The sequence below is a fragment of the Sceloporus undulatus genome, chromosome 10 (assembly GCF_019175285.1).
Source record: "Sceloporus undulatus isolate JIND9_A2432 ecotype Alabama chromosome 10, SceUnd_v1.1, whole genome shotgun sequence".
Taxonomy (NCBI): domain Eukaryota; kingdom Metazoa; phylum Chordata; class Lepidosauria; order Squamata; family Phrynosomatidae; genus Sceloporus; species Sceloporus undulatus.
The window spans coordinates 12232837-12258388 of NC_056531.1; the positions used below are offsets into that span (position 1 = coordinate 12232837).

Below are 25552 nucleotides of genomic sequence, written 5' to 3' on the forward strand. Positions count from 1 at the left end.
TTTCAGATGCCTCCAGTCTCCTCTCCCATGCCAAGATGTTCTCAGTTCCTTGACTGGGGATGATGAGAGCTGCAGTCCAACACAGCTGGAGGATGCTTGGTTGTTGAAGGTTGAGCTGGGGACTTGACAAAGGGCCTGTCTTGATGGTTGAACTGTGCAGGTTTCAGGCTGCTGCCACACTGTGGAAATAAGTCAGTTTGGCCTCAGAAGATTGCCTCTAAAGGCCTGGGTTTTGAAGAAGGGCCTCAGAAGATGACCTCAGAAGCTTTGGGATTTGGAGGATGACTTCAGAAAGCTGGGGCTTTGGAGAAGGTCCTCAGAAGATGACCTCAGAAGGCCGGGCTTCTCAACATGGCTCTTAGATAATACCTTCACGATTCAAGCAGGGTCCATGTGGAAACTGCTGTACCCCACTGGTTCTCACACAGGTTACTCAGTGGTGAGGCTAAAGTCATATTGTCAGAAGTGCTAGAGCAGGGGTGGGCAAAGTGCAGCCTATTTTTGTAGCCCCAGGGGCTAATGTAGGACAGTTGTTCATCCATCTCTAGTTGCTCTAGTGTTAGACATCGCATTGATAACTGGTCAATTTTCCCAGGTTGGGCCTTGTGTAATTGTAAGCTCAGCCCAAAAGTTTGCTCTGCCTTCTGCTGAACTCCGAGTGGCTAGTTTTTAATGACCAGAGGGCCTAAATCCCATTCCGTCTTTCCTTGGAGTCCCTTTGTCTTGCTTTTGAGGAACCTGTTGAGATTTTTTTCCCACTTGTCAGACCTCGCCGGATTATTCTAAGTCTGTATCTCCCGATGCAGCCCTCCAGGGCATCATTAGGAGGTTATAGTGTTCATTTCGACCTCTCCGCCTCCTGCTTTGGAGCCTCTCATCTCAGGGATTTAATAGCTTTATTTCAAATGGTTGTTGCAAAACCAAAAAAGGAAAAAAACAAACCCAAGAACCCCAAAGGAAAGTGAAATTGATTATTTCATTACCAACCGTGCACAAAGCATGCGACGGAGAGGGAGCAGAGGCAAGAGCCCCCCTCTGATGTGATCCACGGGTCCCATTCCTGTATGCCCTTTCGTCCCATGGATGGCAAAACACTTCTGCAAAAAAGGAATGTCAGGACAAGACGACGCCTTAAGAGGGCCCAGATCATAAGCATTTAAAATTTGTCCAGTAATGGTCTCCTTTGCCTTGCGTTGCACCAGTGAGATTTACCTGTGCTTTGGCTCCTCATTCAACGTTTGGTTGAATGGGCCTTGTCAAAATGGGACTCACCATTGGGAGTCCGGACAGCATTTCTTTTTGTTTGACTTTCTTTGATTTGTCAGGTTTTTGTGATTTGTCAGGGTTTTGTCGATCTGAAAGGCTTGTTAGTCATAGAAAGATCTCTTTCCTTCCTCCTCTGTGCCGATCGCATCAGACATAGCAAGAGAGGAGACTGAAGAAGGTGCTCAAAGTCTTGGAAATGCCCGAGAACATTACCTTTGGCAAGCAAGGATTTTTGCCAATCCTCCAGTATGCTTGAGAGGGAAGTGGCATTAGGCAGTTAAGCATTTCAGGGTTGAGTTTCAACAAATGCCATTTATGGCTCAATCCTAACTGCATTTACTTAGAAGTGAGTGCACTTAACATTGCCAGGATAGGGGAGACTTCTTTGATTCCTATAGCCACCAGTTCCCCTTGGACTAGCCTCATACTTTCCTTTCAGTCCAAAATGACAAAGGGAGGGATAGATCATGGCCTAAATCTTCTCCTTCTTTGGCTATGGGTCTATTTCCCAGACCACAAATCCAAGTGCTGGCTATGACTTATAAACCCCTGTAGCCTAACATTTCAAATGAAAAGTGGGACGTGTGTTTCCAAAGGGCATCCGAGGGTGGGGAAAATGGCCAAAAGGTATGAATGAGGAAGAACAGAGAAGCTAGGAGAGAGTGCAACAGTTTGCTTTTGCCTGAATCGACTGGGAAGGAGACAATTCTTCCCCCTCCTCTCCTCTCCACCCAACTGAATTACTGGAGTACAGACTCCTTTCCCGCTTTGGTTTGCTGCAACTGAAGTAAACTGGTGACAAAGGAGAGATGTTGGAGGAGGAAGAGACATGGACATTGAAAAGTAGCTGGGAAAACGGGACTATCGATGATGAACTGGGACTATCCCTGCCAATTTGGGCCAGTTGGAGGCTATCCTATGAGGCTTGGGTTTATCTGAAAGCCCATATCTCCCCATATGAGCCTGCCTAAGGATCTTACTGGGATGGCGTTCTCCTGGTCCCACCATCCATACAGGCTCCTCTAGTGAGGACACAGGAGAGAACCTTCTCTATGGTTGCTCCTGAACTATGGATTTCTTGTTGTTATGTGCCTTCAAGTCATTTCCGACATCTAGCGACCCTATCATGGGGTTTTCCTGGCAGGATTTGTTCAGAAGAGGTGTGGCATTGCCTTCTCCTGAGGCTGAGAGAGCGTGACTTGCCCAAGGCTACCCAGTGGGTTTCATGGCCAAGCTGGGAATCAAGCTGAAGCTCCAGAGTTGTAGTTGACATTCAAATCACTATGCCATGCTGGCCTGAGGTTAGGTGGCTGGAAATAGGGGTCCCTCTGCACTACACAGTTATAGCACTGCGGTGCCATGTTAACCGCCATGTCTGTGCACTCTCTCTCAGCCTCAGAGGATAGCAATGGCAAAGCCCCTGTGAAGAAACTTGCCAAGAAAACCCAGCAATTGGTTCACCTTAGGGTCGCCATAAGTCAGAAATGATTTAAATGTACACAACAACAACAACAACTGTCCCCTGGGGGAGTCTAGAGATTTGTATTTTGGTGCGACACTAGAGCCCTCTGGCTGGGACTTCTTAATACTTCTCCTTATACTGCAAATCCCAGGATTCCATAGGATGTCACCATAGAGCTTGGAAAAGTTCCTTTTGGGAATTCCAGCTCCTGGAATCTGCTGGTGGATTCTGGGAGCAGGAGTCCCAGTGAGGATCATTCCCAAGTGCTGTGTTTTTTTGCTGGCCAGCAATGATGCCAAGTCTCTATTCTGGCACCAAGCATCTGGGGGGGATGGAAAGGGCAGCAAGGGTCTCCCCTCGCCCTGTGTTTTCTGCATGCTTTTGCTTTTGTGGTCTCTCCTCAGGAGACAAGGAGTTAAAGACTCAATCCCGGTCTCCTTGCAATGAATATTTAACAGCAGCCAGTGCACAGGCTGGAGCTCCGGCTTCTTCTCTGCTTGTCTTGACAGCAGTGGCTGGTTGCAAAGCCTCCTCTGGTCAGAGTTGGCTGTGCTACAGAGGCATTTTGCAAGGAAGGAGGAACACCACAGCAGCCAGAGGGCTTGGGGGCTTCTCTGTCTCCTTATGTAGGCAAGGAAGAACCTTCTTTGGTGGATGCTCCCTGCCTGGGTTTCTCCCACTGAGCCGCCCGCGGGTCTTCCAGTTGCCCTCAACCATCCAGCTACCATGCGGATCTTGGTGCTTCTTGGGATAACTTTTGCCTCTTTGCCGCTTGTCCTCCAAGCAGGTGAGCTGGGCCATAGAGTCATTGTGATGTGTTGCCTTGGGGCAGGTGGACTGGGATCCTTCCCATACCTTTGATGGGTGGCTGGGATGCTGACCAGTCTAGATCAGCACCATCTCAACACCTGTTGGTCCCTGGCCAACTTTTCTCCGGCCTCTTGACCCCCTTCTGTCATGGCCAGATTGAGATGGATCATTGGGCCCCCAAAGTAAGGCTTTGCGTGTTCCCTGTGTTTCTCTTTTTCTCATTCAGGAAAGGTTCTCATTGCGAGAGCTGGCTGTCATTGTTGTCCTTGGCAGGGGAGGTGTCAAATCTGATTAAGTACCGTGCTTTGGTGGGCATGACAAGACCGCCAAGATCGGCTTCTGTGCCAGAAGTTTCCCGCAAGGAGAGGTCCCCTCCTGTCTCCAACAGCAGTGACGTTGGAAGGATTCGGATGAGCCTCTGTGGCTCTGGAGAGACTGTGCTCTCTTTTGGAGGGATTCTCTGGCAGTTAAAGCCGAGACGCGCCAAGTGCGAGGCACTCTGAGGCATAGCTGGGAACAAGCTGGCAAAGCAAACCGGTGGGTAGGGTGGTACCTCTGGCTAATGTGGTCCTCAAAGGACACTTTTCTTCCTGCTGCAAAAAAAAGAGTACTGTAGTTGAAAGTGCAGTTTTCGAAGGCAGTTGGAAGTTGGGACTTATTCCACACAAAATTCGCATGCAGCATCTTTCTGTGGAAAACTGAATTTTCTGCAAAGGGAAGTGGATTTTTTTTTCTGTGCAGAGCACAACATTTTTGGCAGAGCAAACGATACTTCCCAACCAGAAAAACCTTGTGCAGAAAGCCCTGTTTTCCGCCGAAAATACCCCATGCAAATTTTGTGTCAAACAAGTTGTGAAGTACAAAAATTCTGGTCTGTCCTGGGTTCTCCTTGTCATGATTTTCCAATACTTGAGGGTTGCCAGACCATTTTGGAGCATTAAAAAAAAAATCCATCCCTGCTGAAAGAACTGACCACTTCGCCTTGTCATGGTAAGTTCTGATTTCTCAAGCGGTGTTGAGATCGCTGTCATGTCAGCCCCCTTTCCAGGCATATGGGCATGGGTACAGGGTGATGAATGGAGCCCCAGGGAAAAGTGAGCATGCACCGGGAGTTGCACATGTGCTGGAGAAACCATGTTACGCTTTTGTGGGCCATGGAGTTCAGGTCTACATTTGGGCGGACAACTTGAGTCCAATGGACTTTGGATCAAGTGTTGATCCAGAGTCCTTCCCTTGCAGCCGGTGAGGATAAACCATGAATACATTGATAGCGCACTGTCAGAGGGATTCTGGTTTGCTTTTTCCTCCCTCTAGACCCAATTCCCCCTGATTTGGTGAGCAATGGAAGGGCCATAGTGATGTACATGCTTCAGAAAGATTATGAAAATTGTCATGGGAGAAATGTCTAGGGATTTAGAGTTGTGCAACTGAGCTGGATGTCTCTGAATCAGTGGCCTGAACTTGTGCCATTATTAGAGGGCCAACTTTTCACCAAATACCCCAAGCAAGGTTCAGTCATGCTGTGGCTTCTGAATATCTGGTGCTTTCATGGTCTGCACAAATGCCCTTTTCACACCTCGGCTGGTCAATGTGCACCCTTCATTTATCCCTACTGTGCAAGATGACTGTTTTGTATGATCACAGTGACTCACAACTGCATAGTTAGCTGACTTTGCAGTACTATTATGTGTTGTTGCAATGATGACGGCAATGTGGAGGATGAGAACGATTGCCAAATCAGTGGTGGCACTGTAAAAACTCTGAGAAGAAGCTGCCTGCCGTGACTGCCCCCATAGCCACATTTTTTAAGGAGATAACCCCCAAAAGCAGGTAGTTTTGCTGATCCAGAAGAGCAAGCCACTTTTAATTCATCATCACCAAGAGTGGGTCTTTTGTAAAGTCAATGGGTCTTAACTGCCCACTCAAGACCAAGCCACCACCAGACATTTTACATTACAACGGGGATAGCTCACAACAACAGATGGTCACTAGGAAAATCCATTTCTTCATCCCCATTCAGCTGCTGTGAAAATTGCAGGCAAACCTAGAGCAGGGATGGGCAAAGGGCGGCCTGTGGGCCACATGTGGCTTCTGGACCCACTTTTGTAGTGTTGGATGATCAGTTGCACAGACAGCTTGTATCAGGGACCTCTGAAACTTGGTGCGAGCCAGTCACCTGCGCTGCTGCTGCTGCTGCTGTTGTTGTTGTTGTTGTTGTTGTGTGGCTTCAAGTTGTTTCCAACTTATGGTGACCCTAACACAAACCTGTTGCAGGGTTTTCTTGGCAAGATTTGTTCAGAAGTGGTTTGTCTTTGCCTCCCTCTGAGGCTGAGAGAGTGAGACTTGACTAAGCTGACCCCGTGGGTTTCCATGTCTGTGTGAGGAGTCAAACCCTGGTCTCCAGAGTCATAGTCCAAAAGAACCTAAATACCCTAAACACACCAGTTCCCATTAGATCTTGGAAGCTAACCATGGTTAATATGTGGATGGGAGACAGCCAATGAATCCCAGGTGCTGTAGGCAAGGGAATGTGTGCCAATGGTGAAGTGCAATTGTCATGGTCCTCCACTTTGCATGCCCTATTAAAAGGGAAGATTTGGACCACCTGAAAAACCTCGGATATCTTCAAGGGCAGCCTGTGCACAATAGAGCCTGGTAATCGAGCCTGAAAGTAGCACTGTGACTTGTGGTTCCTCGGGAGTGACTTGTGGTTCCTCAGAGGTCTCACCCTCTCATGCTTCTCTAGTTTGCATTGATTCTGCCTCATCCTAGAAAGTTTAGCGGATGGATTACCCAACAAAATGAACACAACGAACATGAGAAATAGACGGCAGCTGATACCGCACTGCTCAAACCTCGGATCTTCCACCCTCACCGAAATGCATGGCACTGGAACTTTCGAGGAACATGGCTACTAAATGGCGACATCATACGATGCCATGTCAAATCCTTGCCGGAATCCCATTGGACCAATGGAGGGCATACATTTTCCAGGGTCGCACAAGGAAAGCAGGCAAAACATGCCAATTCTGAGCACCTGACGTCCTACTGGTGTGGGCCTTTATCACACCAGGCTGGAAAAGTGGAATTAGAACAGGATAGTAGCATCTGTGGCTGTACTGTATCACACGACATTGTGTTTGTCCAGGAGCTAGTCTGTAGTCCATCCGTTGCTGGAGCACTCCTTCTCATGGATGGGCAAAACCTGTCAATGCCCCTCCATTGCACTGCTTTTAGAAAGTGTGATAGGTTTCTTCCAAAGCAGTATCGCTGTGCTGGCATTCACATGGTGCAAGTGGTTTTGATTCTGTTCCTCTCTCCTTCTCCTGTGCTATTCCCAAGCAGGCTATGTTGCTTTTGCTTTTCAGGTTCTTTTCTTTCTTTCTTTTTACCTAATGGGTTGCCATGATTGTTCAAGTGCACTAAAAATAAAAGCACAGACCGAAAGGCATGCAAGGAAGGGCATAGGGCAGGGAGGTAGGCTATGGAGGCCAATGTGGTGGAAGTAGAGGCCAAGACAGAAGCAGCTCCATTGCATTTTTGAAAAGCTGTGTGGTAATAATAATAATAATAATAATAATAATAATAATAATAATAATTTATATTTCCCCGCCTCTCCCTGCGGATTGAGGCGGTGTTACAACCCAATAAAAAACATATAGAAACAATAAATAAAATACAAAAATACCAATACAATCAACAACACATCAACAATAATAATATCAGTTAAAAGCTAAGTAATGGTTGTCTGCATTACTAATGTGTGTTTGCGTTTCCTACACTAATGGACTGTGGCACTTTGTGAGTCTGTTGTGCTACTATCCATAGTTGCATCCATGGAGTGTGGCAATAGGACTAGAGCTCTTACAGTTCCTCTGTTCCTTGAGCTTCCGAGATTGAACCTTGGGGAATGTCTACATATAAAGCACCTGACATTATAAATATGAGAAAGCTGAGCCTTCTGGTCATCCGCAACTCTGCTCAGGTCTTGCAAATGCAGGGCTGTGGCTTCCTCGATGGAGTCCGCCCACCTGAGCCGAAACACGTTGTATCATTTTTGTTGAGCTATTCTGGGGCTGTGGAAATGGTAAAACCCATGCCAACGATACCTTTGGCTTGGAGGCATGAGATGGGAAAGAGGTAGACGTTGTTTGTTGTGGCCATGGCAGTGGATTTCCAATAACTATGTGTGGGTGGCTATTGTATTCCCATCCCTGAATGATGTCTGTGGAACAGCATTACGTATCTGTTTCTGCATCCTCATCCTCATGACAGTTCAACTCTGCTCTGCTGGGCAGGTTCCTAAGGAAAGATAGTCTCTGCTAAAATCGTGACCCAAAAGGAAAAGGGATGCGGAGGGAAAAGGAGCATGAGAAAACTCAGGCACAATGTCTTAACGTTTCTTCGTATATTATTGAACCTACCGTATTTCTGTATCTCCTTCTAGCCTGGAGGGCCCCCAAGTCAATGCATGCCAGGTAAAACCGTTGAAAAGGACCCAGAGTGAAAAGCTTGGAAATCAGATTCCAAGGCTCTTGAAGAAATGTGAAAAGCAGTTCTAAGAATAATCCTTCAAATATATTTGAAAGCAAACAATGCAAACAGACGGCGTGATTTTAAACATCCAAGTGACAACACTGCTTTAGCTGCCTGCCAGGAGCTCCAGACAGATGGAACCGGCCCAGATTCCCTTGGCAGGGAGTCCCACTATTTACGGGGAAAGCTCTGCCCCAGGGGTACACCAATCCATTGCTCCATGTCCTAGTCTCTGAAGGAGCAGAAAACAAGCTTCCTCCATCCTCAATATGACGTCCTTTCAAATATTTACACATGGCTGTCATATCCTTCTTAACCTTCTCTTCTCCAGGCAAAATATACCTAGCTCCCTAATATGCTCCTCATAGGGTTTGGTGTATTCCAGATCTTCCACCGTTTTGGTGGCCCTCCTTTGGACACGCTCCAGCTTCTCAGCATCCTTTTTGAATTGTGGTGCCCAAAATTGGACACAGAATTCCAGGTAAGGCCTGACCAAAGCAGAATACAGTGGCACTATTACTTCTCTTGATCTAGACACTATACTTGTATTGATGCAGCAGAGAATTGCATTGGCCTTTTTAGCTGCCGCATCACACTGTTGACTTACATTCAACTTGTGGTCTACTTGGACTCCTAGATCCCTTTCAAATGTTGTCTTGTTAAGCCAGATGTCCCCCATCCTACATCTATGCGTTTCATTTTTTTCTTGCTAAGTGCAGTACCTTACATTTTTCCCTGTTGAAGTTCATTTTGTTAGCTTTGGCCCAGCTTTCTAGTTTATTCAGGTCATTTCGAATGTTGATGGGACCTCTGGGGTGTTAGCTACTCCTCCAAATGTTGGTGTCATCTGCACATTTGATAAGCAGACCCTATATTCTTTCATCCAAGCTTGAACCGTGTTTGAATTGTTTGATTGTTTTTTTTAAACTTGTATTTTGCATGTTTTATAGTGTTTTAACTTGGACTGTTTTAGATTTGTTAGCCACCTTGAGTCCCTGTACTAGGAGGAAGGTGGGTTATTGTTATCATCATCATCATCATCATCATCATCATCATCATCATCATCATCAACTATGCCTCCACCAAACCGAACCATGGTAACTGGAAAAAACACTTTTAAAAAGTGATCGTTTTAGTCTCCCTTCATTCTAGGAAAAATAAATTTATTACCTGTATCACAAATCACACCTCTAGCAAATGGAGGGGCCTTTCTTTGCTTGTGCCTTGCCTCCATGCTCAGCATGTGCTCAGCCTGGCTAGGAATTGATCAGCTCTCTCCTCTGAGCGCCAAAGTTGCCAACTGCCATGGGGACGGATGGGCAAATGGGATGACGCATGAGTGTGCAGCGTTTCCCGCGGAGCGACCTTCGATTTATGCCTCAGCAAAAACCGGGTTGCTTCCAAGTCTACAGAATGGCTTTTCGCTGCCAGCCTGGATACACTTTTTACTTAGAGGGTTATTATTTAAAACAAGCGAACAGGCAGAAGGCCAGCTCTCGGCTGCCGTTGCTGCTGGCGCCCGTCCAGAGTAATCTCATGGCATCCCGTGGGTTCTTTCCATAAAGGGTTGTTGGAGTGCTTTTTTCCCTTTTTTTTTTTTGCAAAACCCAAAGCACTGGAAAGGTTAGCTGTTGTTAAGGCCGTGCGCCATAAGTGATGGCGGAGAGGCCAGATATCAGAATTTGGAGTTGTGGTCAATGGAGTAATATGGAGGAACACATCAATGCACAGCCCATGAAAGCTGGACATCCTTGAGGGATTTTTTAACAAAACATTTTGCTGTCTCATGATCCAGTCTATTTTTGAAGTTCTAGTGTGAGCCAACTGGGACACCATCCCAGCAGAGGAGAAAGGTGTTGGGAGGTTCAGGGGGATCCCAGAGGAATATAGAAGAAATATTATACATATACATATATATGTATACATATATATACATATATATGTATGCACACACACATATATATTTGTTGCTGTTGTTGTGTGCCTTCAAGTCATTTCTGACTTATAGCAACCCTAAGGCTACCCTGTTATGGGGTTTTCTTGACAACTAGTCCCGATTTTAATTTTTTGCCCCAGAGATGACAAAACGGGCCGCATGCAGCCTTGCGGGTTGAGAATGTAAATGTAAAATGTAGATAATGAGAATTGCAATTGCATTATTAATGGCTCTTTCATACCATGGGGAATAATTCTCCAACAGGACTAGGGTTTGCAACGTAGCAAAGAAAACGTAGCCACCTGTCGTATCATGCCGACATTCATGAAAAGTTTCCCATTTAGAAAAATGGAAATGAAAATGAACGGCTAAGGGATTCTATTTCTTTAATCTTAGAACTTCTTGGATGGTTATGGCTGCTTTTCCACCCAGCACAGCAAAGAGATTGCTCCCGGGATGATTCTGTTTGCCTCTAATGTTCAGGCTGCGAGTGCCATGGCTTATGGAGCCAAAACAGCACTTTCCAGCCAGAAGGGAGAGGTATCAGCCAAACAGAGTGAACCCCAAAGTTGGCAGAAGTAGGAAAATAATTTGAAAAAGATCCTCCGAGTTGCAGAGTTGTCCAGTAAATAGACATGTTCAATGGCAATGTAATAGTAACTGTTGGAGAAGGGGCAATGGAATTGAATACCCCAGAAAAGGTGTATTCTGGCTGGCATCCTGGTGCAACATTTTGTTGCAGGTCCCCTGTGTTGTATGTGTTATTAGCCACACAACTGCCTTGTTGCAGCAGCTTCACTGGCTGCCAGTTTGTTTCTGCACACAATTCAAAGTGCTAGTTGGACCTATCAAGTGTGTATTGTGTGCCTTCAAGTCATTTCTGACATGGTGATCATGGGGTTTTCTTGGCAAGATTTGTTCAGAGATGGTTTGCCCTTGCCTTCCCCTGAGGCTGAGAGTGTGTGACTTGCCTAAAGTCACCCAGTAGGTTTCATGGCCGAGCCAGGAATCTAACCCTGGTCTCCAGAGCCGTAGATCAACACAACCTGCTACGCCAACCTGGCTCCCATATACAGCTTAGGCCCAGCTTACAGTATTTGAAGGACTATATTCTCCCTTACGAACCAGCTCATGTTTTGAGATCTGATGGGGAGGACCTTCTCTCTGTCCCACCATTCTCAGAGGTACATCTGGTGGGAAGATGGGAGAAACAGGGCCTTGTCGGTGGCTGCCTCAGAAACTCCCTTCCCGGAGAAGTTAGACTGGCACCCTCCCAGGACCCAAAGTGGTTCCCAACAAATTAAAACAAAATACAGCTAAAAACGATTACTACTAAAATTCGTAAAAGAATAAAAAAAATACCATGCCCTCCAACTAATTTGGCAGGGAGAGTCCCAATTAATCCTCTGCCGTCCCACTTTTTTCAGCTGCTTTTGAAATGTCCTGGTTTCTCTCATCTCCTCCCTCTTTGTCCTCAGCTTACCTCCATTCCTGCAAACTGAATCCAAAGCACAACAGTGGTTTGCATGCAGTTAACTCAGCGGGTGGAGGAGAGGGGCCAAAATCCCTCACAGAATGACAGCTCCTAGAATTCCATGAGCTTGTGTCGTGGCAGATAAAGTGGTATCAAATTGCATTCATTCTGCAGTGTGGACGTAGTATCGTTTGGGCTATTCCATTTTTGAGCTGAAAACTAGATGGCAAAAGTCAGTGGTCTGTCAGAGACTGTGTTGTGTGTTAGTCCAGGATGTGTAGAGCTGGTGTGTGTTTCCTATATTGAGGGATGTCCCCTGTTCGAGGGCTGGAAAGCTTTACCTTTTATATAGACTGAACAAGATGCCTCCAAAGCCTGTCTTTTTTAGTGTGAGTCCTTCCTAAAGACAAAAATGTGTGCATCAGGTAACTGGGGAATGTGGACCATATGTTAATATTACCCGGAAACAAATGGCAAGGGGACTGTGATCAATATTTCCAAATCAATTGGACACTTCATCAGAGCACCAACTTGCTAATTCAGTTGATGTTGGATTTCGGAGTGTTTCAGAGTTTGGAACCTCTGCATCTACAACTTGAGATCTCTTAGTGTTGGAACCCCAAGTCTAAGCATGAAATTCATTTTTGTTTTGTACATACTTTAGCCGGAAGGGAATTTTATCCCCAATGTTGTTAATACTATTGTGCATGAAACACTGTTTGTGTACATGGAACCAAAAGAAAGCAACAGTGCCCCGACCTCAGCCACCCATGTGGACAATTTTGGGTTTTGGACTATTTTGGGTTTCATAATTCCGGGAAAGGGAACTCAACCTTGAGCGACATCCTGCATGTCAAAAATTTTGACTGTTCCTTATTGTTATGTGCAAAACCTGGCAATGCTAGGGAAGTATGAATTAAGTCTTGCAAACGTGAAAGGCATTGTTCCTCCGCTGCCATCCCTGCATGGAAATGGTGACAAAAAGCAAACGTTTGGCTCTGTTTTCATCATCGCAGCATGAAAGCAACTCAGGCGGCTCCACGCCTGGAGAAATAAGCGAGAGTAGGAGAAGTATTACTTTTTAAATGTTGCCAAGGCCTCCGGCTGCAGGCAAGCAAGCGATGAGGAAGTTTTCGTGGTGCAGCAGAAGCGGAGCATGTTTTACCTTGCGGCTTCTCCAGCGCACACTTATTAGATATCAGCCATTCTGCGCCATCCTTTCCCAGATGGAAGCAACGGAGAAAGTATTGATTTCCATATTTGTTGGCAACTGGTACGTCTCGATCAGAGCTGAAAGGAAAACAGGGAGGGGAAGATCCTCCAGCAAATCCTTCTTCTTCACGTTTGCTTGCCTTGTTTTGTTTTGTTTTTTAAGGTGAGATTTATCTTTCTAATCCAGTTATTGAATATGGTTTTGCCCAGTGGTGCACAGGTTTTCTTCTTCTTCTTAAAGAATAAAAAGTATGTTAAAACTGGTTTTGCATTGCAAAGCAGAAGTAGTTCCCTGCAGGCCAAGGCTACAGTTTGCAAACCAAGGAAACCTAAGTGACTGGGTAATGGTTCGGCAGACGACGTTCGGCATCGTGATGAATGCAAAAAGTCTGATTTATTTCCTCGTCTCTCTTTGCAAATGAAGGAGTCACATCATGAAAGAATAAAAAGAGAATCTCATGAGCCCACAATGGTGGAAAGATATATTTGGGCCTGTCATGGCATAACAGAGGAGACATGATGTGGGGCATTTGTTCTATTATTATTATTATTATTATTATTATTATTATTATTATTATTATTTCCAAGCAGTGTTAAAGGGTTTTGAAGGCTATCAGATTTTGTCCAGAGGAGTGGCAAAAGAGAAGTGGTGCTTGACTTTTCCTTTTACTGTACCATTTTTTTTTTCCACTTTTCCCCCATTTCTAACAGATGCTAGGTAGACCAGTGAACAAAGATCCCAGTTCTAATTCCGTTCTAACTACCAATTCATTTCTTGAACTCTGAGGTCCACTGGGGGCACAAATCACTCTGAGGTCAGGTGTCCAGCATTGGTAGCATGGATGGGCACCTTTTTCTGACCTCAGCAGCAGTGCCAGGTGACAAATGGGGACTATGTGGGAAGACAGCTGCCTGCTGTTTGCTGCGCGAGCTGAAAACTTTCAGCAAAAGAGCACATGTAAGGAGGGAATTTGCAGCCCGAATCCTCCGGTGGTAGCTTTAAAACACTTTTTTCAACCAGTTTTTAGAATGTTCCTGAAATTCATTCTATGCCTATTGCAGGGCCCATGTTTGAGCTATATCCTTGGGTTGCAACTTGGCCACACTTAAGTGGCATGTTCTTTTGGAAAGAAACTTAAATGACCGGAGCTGTGATCGTTGAAAGATAACTGGCCAGCAAGGTGACATTTTCTCCACGTTTTGGCATGTGCTTCCCTTCTACCTAGTGGTGGAAACCTGTCCTTCACTACCATCCTCAAATAAACAACTTCTCCTTTATATTTTAAAGGCTGCAGTCTGAGCACAGTCCCTTGTACGTCTGGCAGAGAACAAATCCATAAGAATAACCGGAGATGACGCGGTGGCAAGCAACCTCACGGCTAAGCGATGGCTTTGCAGCAGTCAATTAGGAAATGATGAAGGCAGAAATGGTTGGCAATAAGTCACAACCAGGGAACTTGGCTTCGGAGGTGACCCACACATTTGGAAAAGAAGAAAAAGGAGAGCTTTGCAGAAGCCACTTGTGGGAAATGGGATCGAAGAGCATAAAAAGCATGCAGTCACCTGGATGGAGGAAACAGACTCCTCCTGAGCAGAAGAGCCAAGACTGTCCAAAACAAGATGGCAGAATCTTACCTGGAGAGAACCTGAGATTTTTTATCTAAATGTAACATTTTCTGAACCCTGCACGCAGATGGGGGAAATATAACTGCACATAGTTCGGTGGTCAAATGGGGAATGAGCTTGGCAGTATTGCTAAATACTGTATATTCATTCTATGAAGTGACTTGAATACATACATTTTTAGCAAGGACTAAGGGTCAGGTCCCAGGATTCCATAGCACTGAGCGATGGGAGCCAAAGTGGTGTCAACCTAGATTATTTCTGTAATGCCAAAGTGGAATGCACAGGTAATCTGAGGAGTTAGCCGAAACTGAATTGGAGGCACATTAGAAAGATTTCAGCCATTCCAGAATTCATCACATGATGATAACACGCATGATAACTGGCCGCCACAAAGGAAAGACAGAGCCATCAACCCAGTCCAGGGGTGAAGACTTCAAATAAGTCCATGAACTGCAAGTGAAGAAAAGTGTAGAAAAGCCAGGGAGAATGAACAGTTGCAACCACAAAAAATCCCAGTGGCTTCTCCAGGGTATGTAGTTGCCTGACTTTGAGACACCAGGTGCCCCATTGCTTAGTGTCTCTTATTGAAGAGGCACTGGCTCCTCAACTTGAGAGTCTTGTCATCTCATCATATGGCCAACGTATGATGGCCTCAGTCTAGTCATCTTGGCTTCTAGGGAGAGTTCAACCTTGAAGAGCCATAGACGGTCATATTTCTGAAACAGGAGCTGCGACATTTAGCAGTTCATCCACCGATTTCAGGAATCGGTCAATGGAGAAGCCAGGCAGAAGAGCTTCCTTTGGGTGACATCTGAAGTCAACATGGCAGAAAGCATCCCTGGGCCAGACTGTTTAGAAGATGGAAGCAGCAGATGAGCAACAAGAAACGTAAGGTGGTTCCTTGGCGGGATGGGTGGGATGCACCTGCCTTGGATCCTGTTGTGGGAGAAAGGCGGGATATAAGTCTTTGAAATAAATTAAAACAAATAAATGTACCCGGCTTGCAGCGGGAGCACCATAAAAAAATAAAAACAGGCAGGTTTGTGGGATAATTAGAGGCGAAAAGCAAATATTGAAAGCCAAACAACAAGAGACTCTCTCCGCCAACAATAAAAGGCTCTTCAGATCTATTATTAATCCATGGAAGATTAAAGAGAAGGGGAAAAGCCATCCAGCTAAGAGGGTCAGAATGTTTGAGTTAAGGAGAGACCCAATTTGGCAAGCATGTCTTGCTCCCTTTCAAAAGGCCGACGGAGGCATTAAAAAAGGCCTCTCAGATCCTAATTAGTTTAGTTTTAATGGAGCAGGTGGCGGCTCTGTGTCCCCCAGCTTTTTTACATTTGGTGGCCTGACTGCTCCGTCTTTGGACTCTGGGACCTGACTTCAACAAACCGCTTATCTCATAAAAACCAAGGTCAGTGTCAGGCTTGGGGACCCCCACGACGAAGACTGCATCCGCACTGCAGAAATAATCCGATTTGACACCACTTTAACTGCCATGGCTGTATGCTATGGAATCCTGGGATCTGTAGAAAGATAGATGCATGCCAAAGCAAAAGTATTTGTAATGAAAGAAAAAAAAACCCTACAGTTTCTATAGCATTGAGCCAGAGCATTTAAAGCGGTGTCAAACTACATTAATTCTGCATTGTGGATGCAGACTTGGGCTGTATCTGCACTGCAGCTGTATTTAATTCTTCTTAAGAGGGGGGATTTTAATTTTATGTACAATATTGTATATGGATGTTTTAGTTGGTAGCCGCTTTAATTGTCTTGCTACAGAAAAGCAGGATAGAAATAAAAGTTTTATTTGTGTATTTATTATTTATGATCCAGTTTGACACCACTTTAACTGCTATGTCCCAGTGCAATGTAATGCACTGTAGTATTGTGAGACATTGAGGCTTCTCGGTCAGAGAGCTCTGGGGCCACAACAATGTACAGTTCCCAGAATTCCATAGCATTGAGCCACGACAGTTAAAGTGGTGTCAGCCTGGATTATTTCTGCCGTATGGATGCAGCCTTCACGTTATGCCTTGGTAGAAATAGGAACAAACGCCTTGTTATTTCTTTCCTTCCAAACTCTGATTTAAAGGCAAGGAGCTTGCAAAGTTTCATCTTTTTGGGGACATTATGAATTTCCAAGGATCTGACTTCTACTAGGGCTTTGGGTAGGCCAGCCAGTTCTTGGTGCTGCCAAAGTGCTTTCCCACCCGCTGCCTGCTTGGAAATCTAATATTTCATAACTGATCGATCAGGAGAGAAGAGGGAGGGATTTTTATGAGCTTAGTGCAGTGAAAGCCCCAAATGCGAGTCTTCAATTACTCCGCCGACTGTGAGATCTGCCAGTCAGTTGTCCTGGTCAGTCCCTCCACAGCGATGCCTGCAAGCGCGGGGTGAAGTTGTGTTTCGTATTACCCTCAGAGGAACAGACTGAGGGCCAATCCTTCTCGAAGCGTGATGTGCAGCGATGAATCACCATGCTCTCTTAGTAGCGATCCGTCAAGTTCCTAATCGATGCCTCGCAATCCTTTCTCCAACCCGGTTTGAATTCTTGAGGCCGCCTTTATCAAAACCTTGACATCATCGACAAAAAACCAAATCCCTTCCCCTTTGGTCATCTTATTGCAATGGAAAGAGAGGCAAAAATGATGTGGCAAGGTTGAGGCTTTCTGTTCTTAGCCTCCTCTTTCCTCTGCCACCGACGCTATGCTTAGTTTTGTGCTCTTGAATCCATGGCTAGTGTTGGAGGTGGACCTAAACCCAAAACCGAAACATTGTAAAAAGACCGGTCTTTGAAAAGGGAAAAGATATAATATACTTTATATCTTTTCCCTTATGCAGTCCTTTCCTTTTCCTGTCCTTTTGGCACTATTGTGCTTTGTATATTTTGTAGTTCTTTTCAAAGGCCAGTCCTGCTGTTTGGAGCCTCTTGGCGCTGCTCCACCTGCTCCTCTTTGCTGTCACTGCCTTCTCTGAGCATGCAAGCAATGGTGACCATGAGGCCATTCAACAGCCAAGCCATCCCAAATATTTGACAGTAGCAGGGGTTGGGAGTGTATGCTTGGTTTTATGGTTGCTCCGTTTGTAGCCTATTCCTATGCATGACGCTTGCAAACCCAGACTCTGTCTTCTAGCTCTTTTCAATCCCTCTCTTTTTCTCTCCCTCTTCTTTTCCTCTCTTCCTGCGCAGACCACCGACGAAAAGGAACAGGTACGACTTGCATGCTGGCTTTGGGGGCATGGAGAAAGAGGCCCGAATGCCATTTTTTAAAGTCTCCATAGTTATGGACTACGTCAACGGGAACTTGAAAAGTCAACGCTTAGATCAGCATCCTTGATTCAATGGGTCTATGTCAGTGGTTCCTAAATTCTGGTCCTCCAGATATTTTGGGCTTCAGCTCCCAGATGTGCTAGCCAGCTTGGAATTCTGGGAGCTGAAGTCCAAAATGTCTGGCCGACCAAAGTTTAAGAACCTCTAGTCTATGTTAGCTAGGACTAACTATTGGATTTAGGCCAGAGGTGGGCATTGTGTGGCCCTCCAGATGGTCTTGAATTGCAACACCCAGTGGCCCCAGACAATGGTGAGGAATGCTGGGAGCTGCAGTCTAGAAACATCTGGAGGACCACAAAACCCCTGATGTTGTCCATAGAGTTGGAGAGGGAGGACAGCATTTGAGAATTAAGAGGAAAACAACAAGGAGGATGTTGCTACTCATCATAAAGTGAGAACCCAACATTTTCTTTTCCATGTCTCTCTTAATAATTGCCTGGTTTATAATCGGTTGAATCTTGTTGCTGTAGCTCAGTTTCTTTCTTCCCCTACTTATATTATAACTTTCTTTTAAAAGTGTATAAATAGCTACATTATAGGGGATAATACTAATGCTTTTGGGGATGGCACTGTCAGGTCTTTGTTTGTGAAGTGATGCACACCATGCGTTTTCTTCTGCCAGAAGCAGCAGTTTAACTTAGGCTTGGAGAACCTAGGACCCTCTGGACATTTTGGACTACAGATCCCATAATCCCTTACCAGGGGCTTCTAGCAGTTGCCGCCAAAACGTCTGGAGGGCCATAGGTTCCCCACTCCAGGTTTTAGCTGTTGATTCTTCTCATCCTCTCTTCTCATATGTTGTCTTTCTTCGTTTGCCTTTCTCTTCCAGGTAGTTGGTGCTACGACTCACAAGATCTGAAATGTGGTAAGTATGTGAAAGAAGGTTTAAGTGTTCAATGTGTTACATTATGGTTAGCGTGGAAGCGGAGTTGTGCCCATGTATGAGAGATGCCTTTGGTTGTGAATTTGGTTGCATGTTTGGGTGTGCATTTGTCGGTGGTCATTCAGTAGCTGAGATCCTGCATTGCTCAGTATAGCGTAGGGATTCCACAGATGGACCTCTGTTGTAACTCTATTCGGCATCTCCAGACTCATGTTTTTGCTGAAATACCTCCCCCGAATAGCTGTTCTGTGTATGTTAAAGAGCAGGGGTGGTGATAGATGGGCTTGGTCTGGCTATGCCCTATAGCCATGATGGTGAACCTATGGCACGCGTGCCATGGGTGGCACACACCATTTCGCCGGGCACGGGGCAAGGGAGAAGGCGGAACGGGTGCGTGCCCGTTCCGCCTCCTCCCTGCCATTTTCGGGCCTCCCACTGTCTCTGGCACCTGGAAGGAGGAGACAGAGGCGCACGCATCTGTCTCCTCCATCTCTCCTCCCTTTCCCTTCGCTCCCCGCGAAAGGGCTCCATGGAGCCCTTTCGCGGGGAGTGAAGGGCCAAGGAGAAGGTGACTGGGATGCGTGCCCAGCCTCCTTCTCCTGCCTTTCCCTTCTTTTGCCGGCCTCTGACAGCCCCAGAAGGGACCCTTAGGGACCAGCAAAAGCCGGAGGACGGCCTGCCGTCCTCTGCAGCCCTTTTCCCGGCCTCTGACGGCCCCTGAAAGGACCCTCAGGGGCCGGCAAAAGCCGGAGGACAGCCCACCGTCCTCCGCGGCCCTTTTGCCATCCTCTGACGGCAGAAGGGACCCTCAGGGGCTGGCAAAAGCCGGAGGACGGCCCGCTGTCCTCCGCAGCCCTTTTGCCGGCCTCTGCCGGCCCCAGAAGGGACCCTCAGGGGCCGTCAAAAGCTGGAGGACGGCCCACCGTCCTCCACCGCCGTTTTGCCGGCCTCTAATGGCCCCAGAAGGGACCCTCAAGGGCTGGCAAATGCCGGGGCAGGAGCCAGAGACTCCTCCCTCTGAAAAGGGGGCGGAAGCCCCGCCCCTGGCACTCAGCCCCCATCCGGGGGTAGAAGCCCCGCCCCTGGCACGCAAACTGGAAAAGGTTCGCCATCACTGCCCCTATAGCAAAGCCTCATGTAAACTCCACATATGGAGATGTATTGCAATGCAATTCTGATTAGGCTCTGGGCCTTCCAATTCTTTCTGTCTTGAATGCAAAGAAAGGTGTGCATTTTGGTAATTTTTTACTCAAAATAACAGACCCAGGAGACAGCAAGAAAGTGCGACATAACATCAGATCTAGTCCATTAGTACTTGGATCTCATCCCTACCTGGGATGTTGTGCAAATCAGGCTTATGTTCAGCTGCTGAGCTGGATGGCACTGGCAACGCAGGGATGCCCAGAGAGACAATGCAAATAAACAGGATGAGAATGGAAGCTGCTGTTGGGCTTCCGAGACCAGAAGAGCCCCCAGAATAGCTTGTTTCGACTGTCAGGCCAAATATAGAGCCGGAGAGGAACCCCTGTTGAATTATAGATAAGAAAAACCCTGTTTGCGATGATTAATGAAGGTCATCTCAGCAAGAGGGCATCTCTTCTTCATGGTAGGCGAGGTGGAAGGAACACTGGCGGACGTCTAATGAATGTTTTGGCCGAGGTTTCGCTGTAGCGCAGGTCCGCTGGCAGAGGTGTTGATTTAACCAGCATCCTTTAAAAAAAGAAATCAATGTAAATGGTTCCCATTGAACAGACGATGAGGGAAGTTAAAGACTCTCTCTCCTGTTCGATCAAGGTTGTCATTTTGCAAAAGTAAGGAAAGGGATCCAGCAGATGTGGAGGCAGATGGAGGTGGGGAATACAAGAGAGAAAAGACATTGCTGGAACTGGGGAGCTTATCACACGGGAGGAATTTCTCTTAATTTCAAATGAAAAGAAAGTGGGGCCAGAACACATTTACGTGAATTCGCTAGTTCAGCAAATTTACGTGAATTTGAATTATGCTTGAACTGACTTCCTATTGCCTGAAAATAGCTTGCCATTGCCCGAAATTGCATGTGGCAGTCCATCACGCAATAACGTGAAACCCCGTGATTGCATTCAGACTGACTTCCCATTGCCCGAAAGTGCGTGTGGTGGTCTATCAAGCAATAACTTTAAACCCCATTATTGCGTTCGGATTGCCTTTGGATTATACTTCCAATTTCCCTGGTCTGATAACGTCCTGGGATTGGCGTTCTGTTTGGGACTTAGATCTTTGCAAAAGGCCTTATGTGTGTGTGAAACTGTTTTTACAACAGCCATATTCATCTAGGAGCTGCTGTGATGTTGCAATCTATAAGTGTCCATTGCACAAGGGTGCGCAACTGATGCACCATAGCCCAATGCTCAAGGGGCACCGATGCACATCTGGTCACTCCCTGATTCACATCTGGACACCAGCTAGGGTGACCATTTATGTAGCAGCCTATTTCAGAGGAAGAGACGGGTCATTCCTTGCCTAAGAAAACCCTATGACCCATAGGGTCGCCATAAGTTGACAGATGACTTAAAGGGATGCACACATACACATATAAGGAAAACATCACTGATAACGGAGAACCAAAGGGGACTCAGGCTTACTTCAACATGTCACTTGCTGACAGGTTGTACTGGAATTCACAAAGATCCGTTTGGGGAAAGATGCATGCTCTTAGCCAATTTTACCATCCTTGAAGTTTGGAAACCAAGTCCTGTCAGGAATGGCTTAGGGAGTTTGGCATGTTTAGCTTGGAGAAGAAAAGATTGACAAGGGATACGACAGAGCCATCTTTAAATGTCTGACGTATTTAGAAGATGGCGCAAACTTATTTTCTGCTGCCCCAGAGACTCGGACATGAAGCAATGGACTCAAATGGCAAGAAAAGAGATTCCACCCAACTGCTATCATACAGTACATCCAGACTAACTGACCACTGTAAAAATCCGAAAGACTTGTATCACCTCGCCCAGCCCTTTGAAAATTTAGGGCAAGGGACAGGATTCACATCTTTCTGGACCCTATTACACCCCACTCCTGCAACTGGATAAAGATGCTTTATATTGTTGTTGTATGCCTTCAAGTCATTTCTGACTTATGGCAACCCTACAACAACTCTGTCATGGGCCTTAACACCACTTGGCATTACATCCAAAGAAATGGGTTTATATCCACAAAAACTCAGGAACAAATAAAAACTAGTTAAGTCGAAGGCTTTCATGGCCAGCATCCATAGTGGCTGGCATCTTCAGAGAATGCTGACCTGGAAGAGAGTGGGAACACATATAGGGCCACACAGTGTGTGTGTGTGTGTACCCATTCTCTTCCAGGTCAGTATTCTCTGAAGATGCCAGCCACAGATGCTGGCGAAACGTCAGGAAGAAACTCTTCTAGAACATGGCCACATAGCCCAAAAACCCAACAAAAAACTATAACAACTAGTTCATTTCAATGGTGCTGCCCCATTTCTTTTCTTTTCTTTTTGTCTGCCTCCCTTCCTATTTTTGATGTTGCAAGAGACTAACATTGCTACTTCTTTGCAATGCTGAGTATAAGAGCTGTTTCACAGTGGAATGGGCAGAGGGTGGTGTGTTCTCTTTAAACCCAGGTTGGACGGGCATATTTCAGGAATAAATTAGTTGTGTATTCCTGTGTGGCAAGGGGGTTGGACCCTTGGGGTTCCTTCCAACTGTATGATGTTATGAACCTGTGCATGGCCAGACTGCTGGTGCCACCTGAACATAAGGTATTCCTTCCCTCAAATTCACTGCACCTTCTCCAAAGAAGGAGTCTTCCTTTCTCGCCTTTGCAGAGTGAACTTTCCATCCAGACTTACAGCCTTATCTCCACCTTTCTACCTCCTCCCCTCTTTAGGCCCTTTGCACTGGAAGGAAATCATGCCAACCTGTGGCGGAGAGAACCAGTCACCCATTAATATTGACCGAAGAAAAGCACAGCGGAACAAGGAACTTGATGAACTCTTGTTTGAAGGGTATGACCAAGCCCCGCCTGGCAGGTGGAGACTATCGAACGATGGACACACAGGTGAGCATGGAGGAGGTTGCTCATTCGAGAAGTGCTTTCCCAATGTCCTTCAGTTAGCTTTTGTTCATTCAACTGTGCTTACTTGAATGCACATTTGGATTTCCCTTGGCCTGGAGCTGGAATCCTCTTGGTGTCTCACACATGTGGAAGTCTGCCTATGGGAAGGGTTGGACACAGTTCTAGGTCGTGCATGTGGTGTGCCATGGCCCACGCGCAGAGGCACATTTCTGGCTCGTGCGTATCCCTCTGCCCATGTCACAATTGGCAGCATTACTCCTTTGGTTGCAGATCTGATCATGCATTTGGTTGTGCAATGTTGCTGTTCAACAACGGGTGATTTGCACAATCAATGTAAAACTCTGCACGTGCAGATCTAGGCTACAGGACAGTGGATACCAAGGGCTCAAAAGGTTTTAGATTTAGGAGTCAGTGGGCCCTTGGTATCTGCTATGGTTTGGTTCCAGGACCCCCCATGGATACCAAAATATGTGGACCTTCAAGTCCCATTATACACGGTGGCATAGTAAAATGGTGTGTCTTCTATAAAATGGCAAAATCAAGGCTTGCTTTTTGGGATTTATAAATTCTTGAATATTTACAAGTCATGGATGCTTGAAACCCTGGATAAAAAATCAGTGGATATAGAGGGCTGACTGCATTTTGGATTTTGGAACTCCGGACAAGGGATACTCTGCCTGTATTTGACTGGCTTCCTTTGCAGTCATCATGAACCTGGATGGGGCCTCTGCTGCAGAACAAATCAATGTCACCAAAGGAGGACTTCATGACACGTACCGGGCCTTGCAGTTCCACTTCCATTGGGGAGACGTTAACAGAAATGGCTCCGAACACACCTTTGATGGCATCCAATACCCCATGGAGGTAAACTGAGCTTTCAGGCTTTTCACTTTCATTTTCTTGGTTCCTTTTCTTCCCTTCCTTTCTGCCCAGGAACTCAAGGTGGTGGGCATGACACTTTTCTCTATTGGATCCTCACAACAGTCCTCTGCTTTGAGAGCGACTGGCCCAAGATCACCCAGTGAGTTTTTTTTCCCTTTGGCTTTGTGGGTATTAGAATCTGGATTGCCCAAGTCCCTGCCAAGCACCCAACCACGGACTGTAGCTGGAGTCTAATATAGGGCTGTAGAGTGCCTTAAGAATAGAAGGGATTGTTTGCAAGGACTGTTGCTGACCCCTGTGTGCAAATGCTGTGTTGGAAACTGCCAATGGTGACCCATGTCCATGGGACAGTATGTCCACTTTGGATTTTATTTTGAATTTTAAAGAAGCTTCCAAGGTGCTGAATCTACGCAGTTCAGTTCTGCTTGGATTGCTCCCGGAACAGATGCAATAGGCATTCTGAAGGCTGAGGAGCAATCCCATATTGTCATCACCATATTGCACAGCCTAGGACAAATTGTTTCTTTCTCCCTGCTAGTCCACCTGTGGGAATAAAATGGAGTGGGAGGTGTATCACCATGCTCCCAAGAGCCTCGGTAGAAATATGTTCTCAAAGAAAGCAAGAGAGTCTTGGGAGAGACCCTTGCGTCCAATCATTACAAGGAGAACAACGCCCAGTATTCAGTAGTTCTTTGCCTGCATTCAGTGCTTGCGTCGAGAACTGTGGCAACTCCTTCAACAATAGCTTGAGCATCTCCAGCCTTAGCACATTAAGTGGGCACAAGGGGCTGGCGTTTGTACAGAGGCCGGTCCATTGGTGTATGGCTGACTTCAAACCCCTTCTCTCCGTTTTGCCTGAGAGGCTATCAATTAAGGATTGTCACAGTGACTTGATCATCGCGAAGGATTGACAATCCGGCTATTCATCCTGGCAACAAGGCAATACCAAGAAGACATGAAAAGGACCTTTGATGCCCCCAGGAACCTCATGAGCAACCCATCAGGTCTTTCCAATTATTTTAATTGTTGGCTAAGGAACTGGGAAACAACTCGGGCCAGCTGATTGAAAGCGTTTGCCTTTCAGCTTCAATCGACCCTTTCAAGGGAGCTATGGAGACATGACACTTATTTCGGCAGATGCGCACATTAGCAAAATGTAGTTTTCCAGCAGGGGGTGGGCAACTGTGTGGAGACCAGGGGCCAGTTCTGTCCCCTCCAGATTCCTATGTGGGGTGCACCCCATCACACCAAACTCAAACACCTCCATTTTCCTCTGCAGTCCCCCACAAAATGGCTACAGGACAGTATTTGAAGGTAGGTATGGAGTTCAGATGCACTTGTTGGGTATACCTGTACAAAAATCTTTAGGAAAACATGGTGGTGGTGGTGGGGGGGGGCGGTATTGAAACATCCCAGTGAAACCAATTGATTATTGGGTAAGAAACTGGAAAGTGTGGATATCCTTTGTAACTCCTGCATGATAGAGATGGTTGCTTTGAGGCTCATCCTCTTCCCAGGATCTTGTAGAAGGTAAATCCAAAAGTGGGCATGTGCACCTCAACTCTAGGGTCAATGCACACACGTGTACCAGAAGTCCTCGAGGATTCTGGTCATACCCCTGTTGACATGAATGTAGCAGGCCAGTGATCCCTGTTTCACCCAAAGGCTCAGGAGATCTCTGTTTCTTTTTTGACAGCTGCACCTCGTCCACATGAATGCCAAGTACAAAACTCTCAGCGAAGCCAAAGGTCATCCCAATGGACTTGCTGTCTTGAGCTTCTTGTTTAAGGTAACTTAAGTGCGATGCAGGTTGAAGCAGTGCCCAGGGACCTGGTTCCTATGAGTGCATGAAGCTGGTTTATCCTGAGTCAGACTAGGGCCATCTAGTTCTGTATTCTCTAATGCTGATGGGTTGTGGTCCTCAGGGTTTCCAGGTGGGACTCTTGTTTCTACCTCCTTGGAGACACCAAGGGCTGAATGGATGAACCACTGGACTGTTGTTACCCGCCTAGATTCTAGAAAAGGAAAGGCGAGATATAATAATAATAATA

The 25552-nt window shown here is 46.3% G+C and overlaps 1 protein-coding gene across 2 annotated transcripts in view; it reads left to right on the forward strand.

The window, feature by feature from the left end:
• Positions 1 to 3293: 3293 nt before the first annotated feature.
• LOC121916683 (carbonic anhydrase 15-like) overlaps positions 3294 to 25552 on the forward strand; it is a 25518-nt gene continuing 3259 nt past the window's right edge. Inside the window, exons 1-6 of one of the 2 annotated variants that reach the window (XM_042442033.1) lie at positions 3294 to 3515; positions 17516 to 17536; positions 18486 to 18521; positions 22431 to 22601; positions 23323 to 23483; positions 25198 to 25290. In XM_042442033.1, coding sequence (XP_042297967.1) covers positions 3383 to 3515; positions 17516 to 17536; positions 18486 to 18521; positions 22431 to 22601; positions 23323 to 23483; positions 25198 to 25290 — 615 coding nt within the window. In that variant the 5' untranslated portion in view covers positions 3294 to 3382. The remainder of the gene's footprint in view (positions 3516 to 17515; positions 17537 to 18485; positions 18522 to 22430; positions 22602 to 23322; positions 23484 to 25197; positions 25291 to 25552) is intronic. The other variant, XM_042442034.1, reaches the window with a different exon arrangement.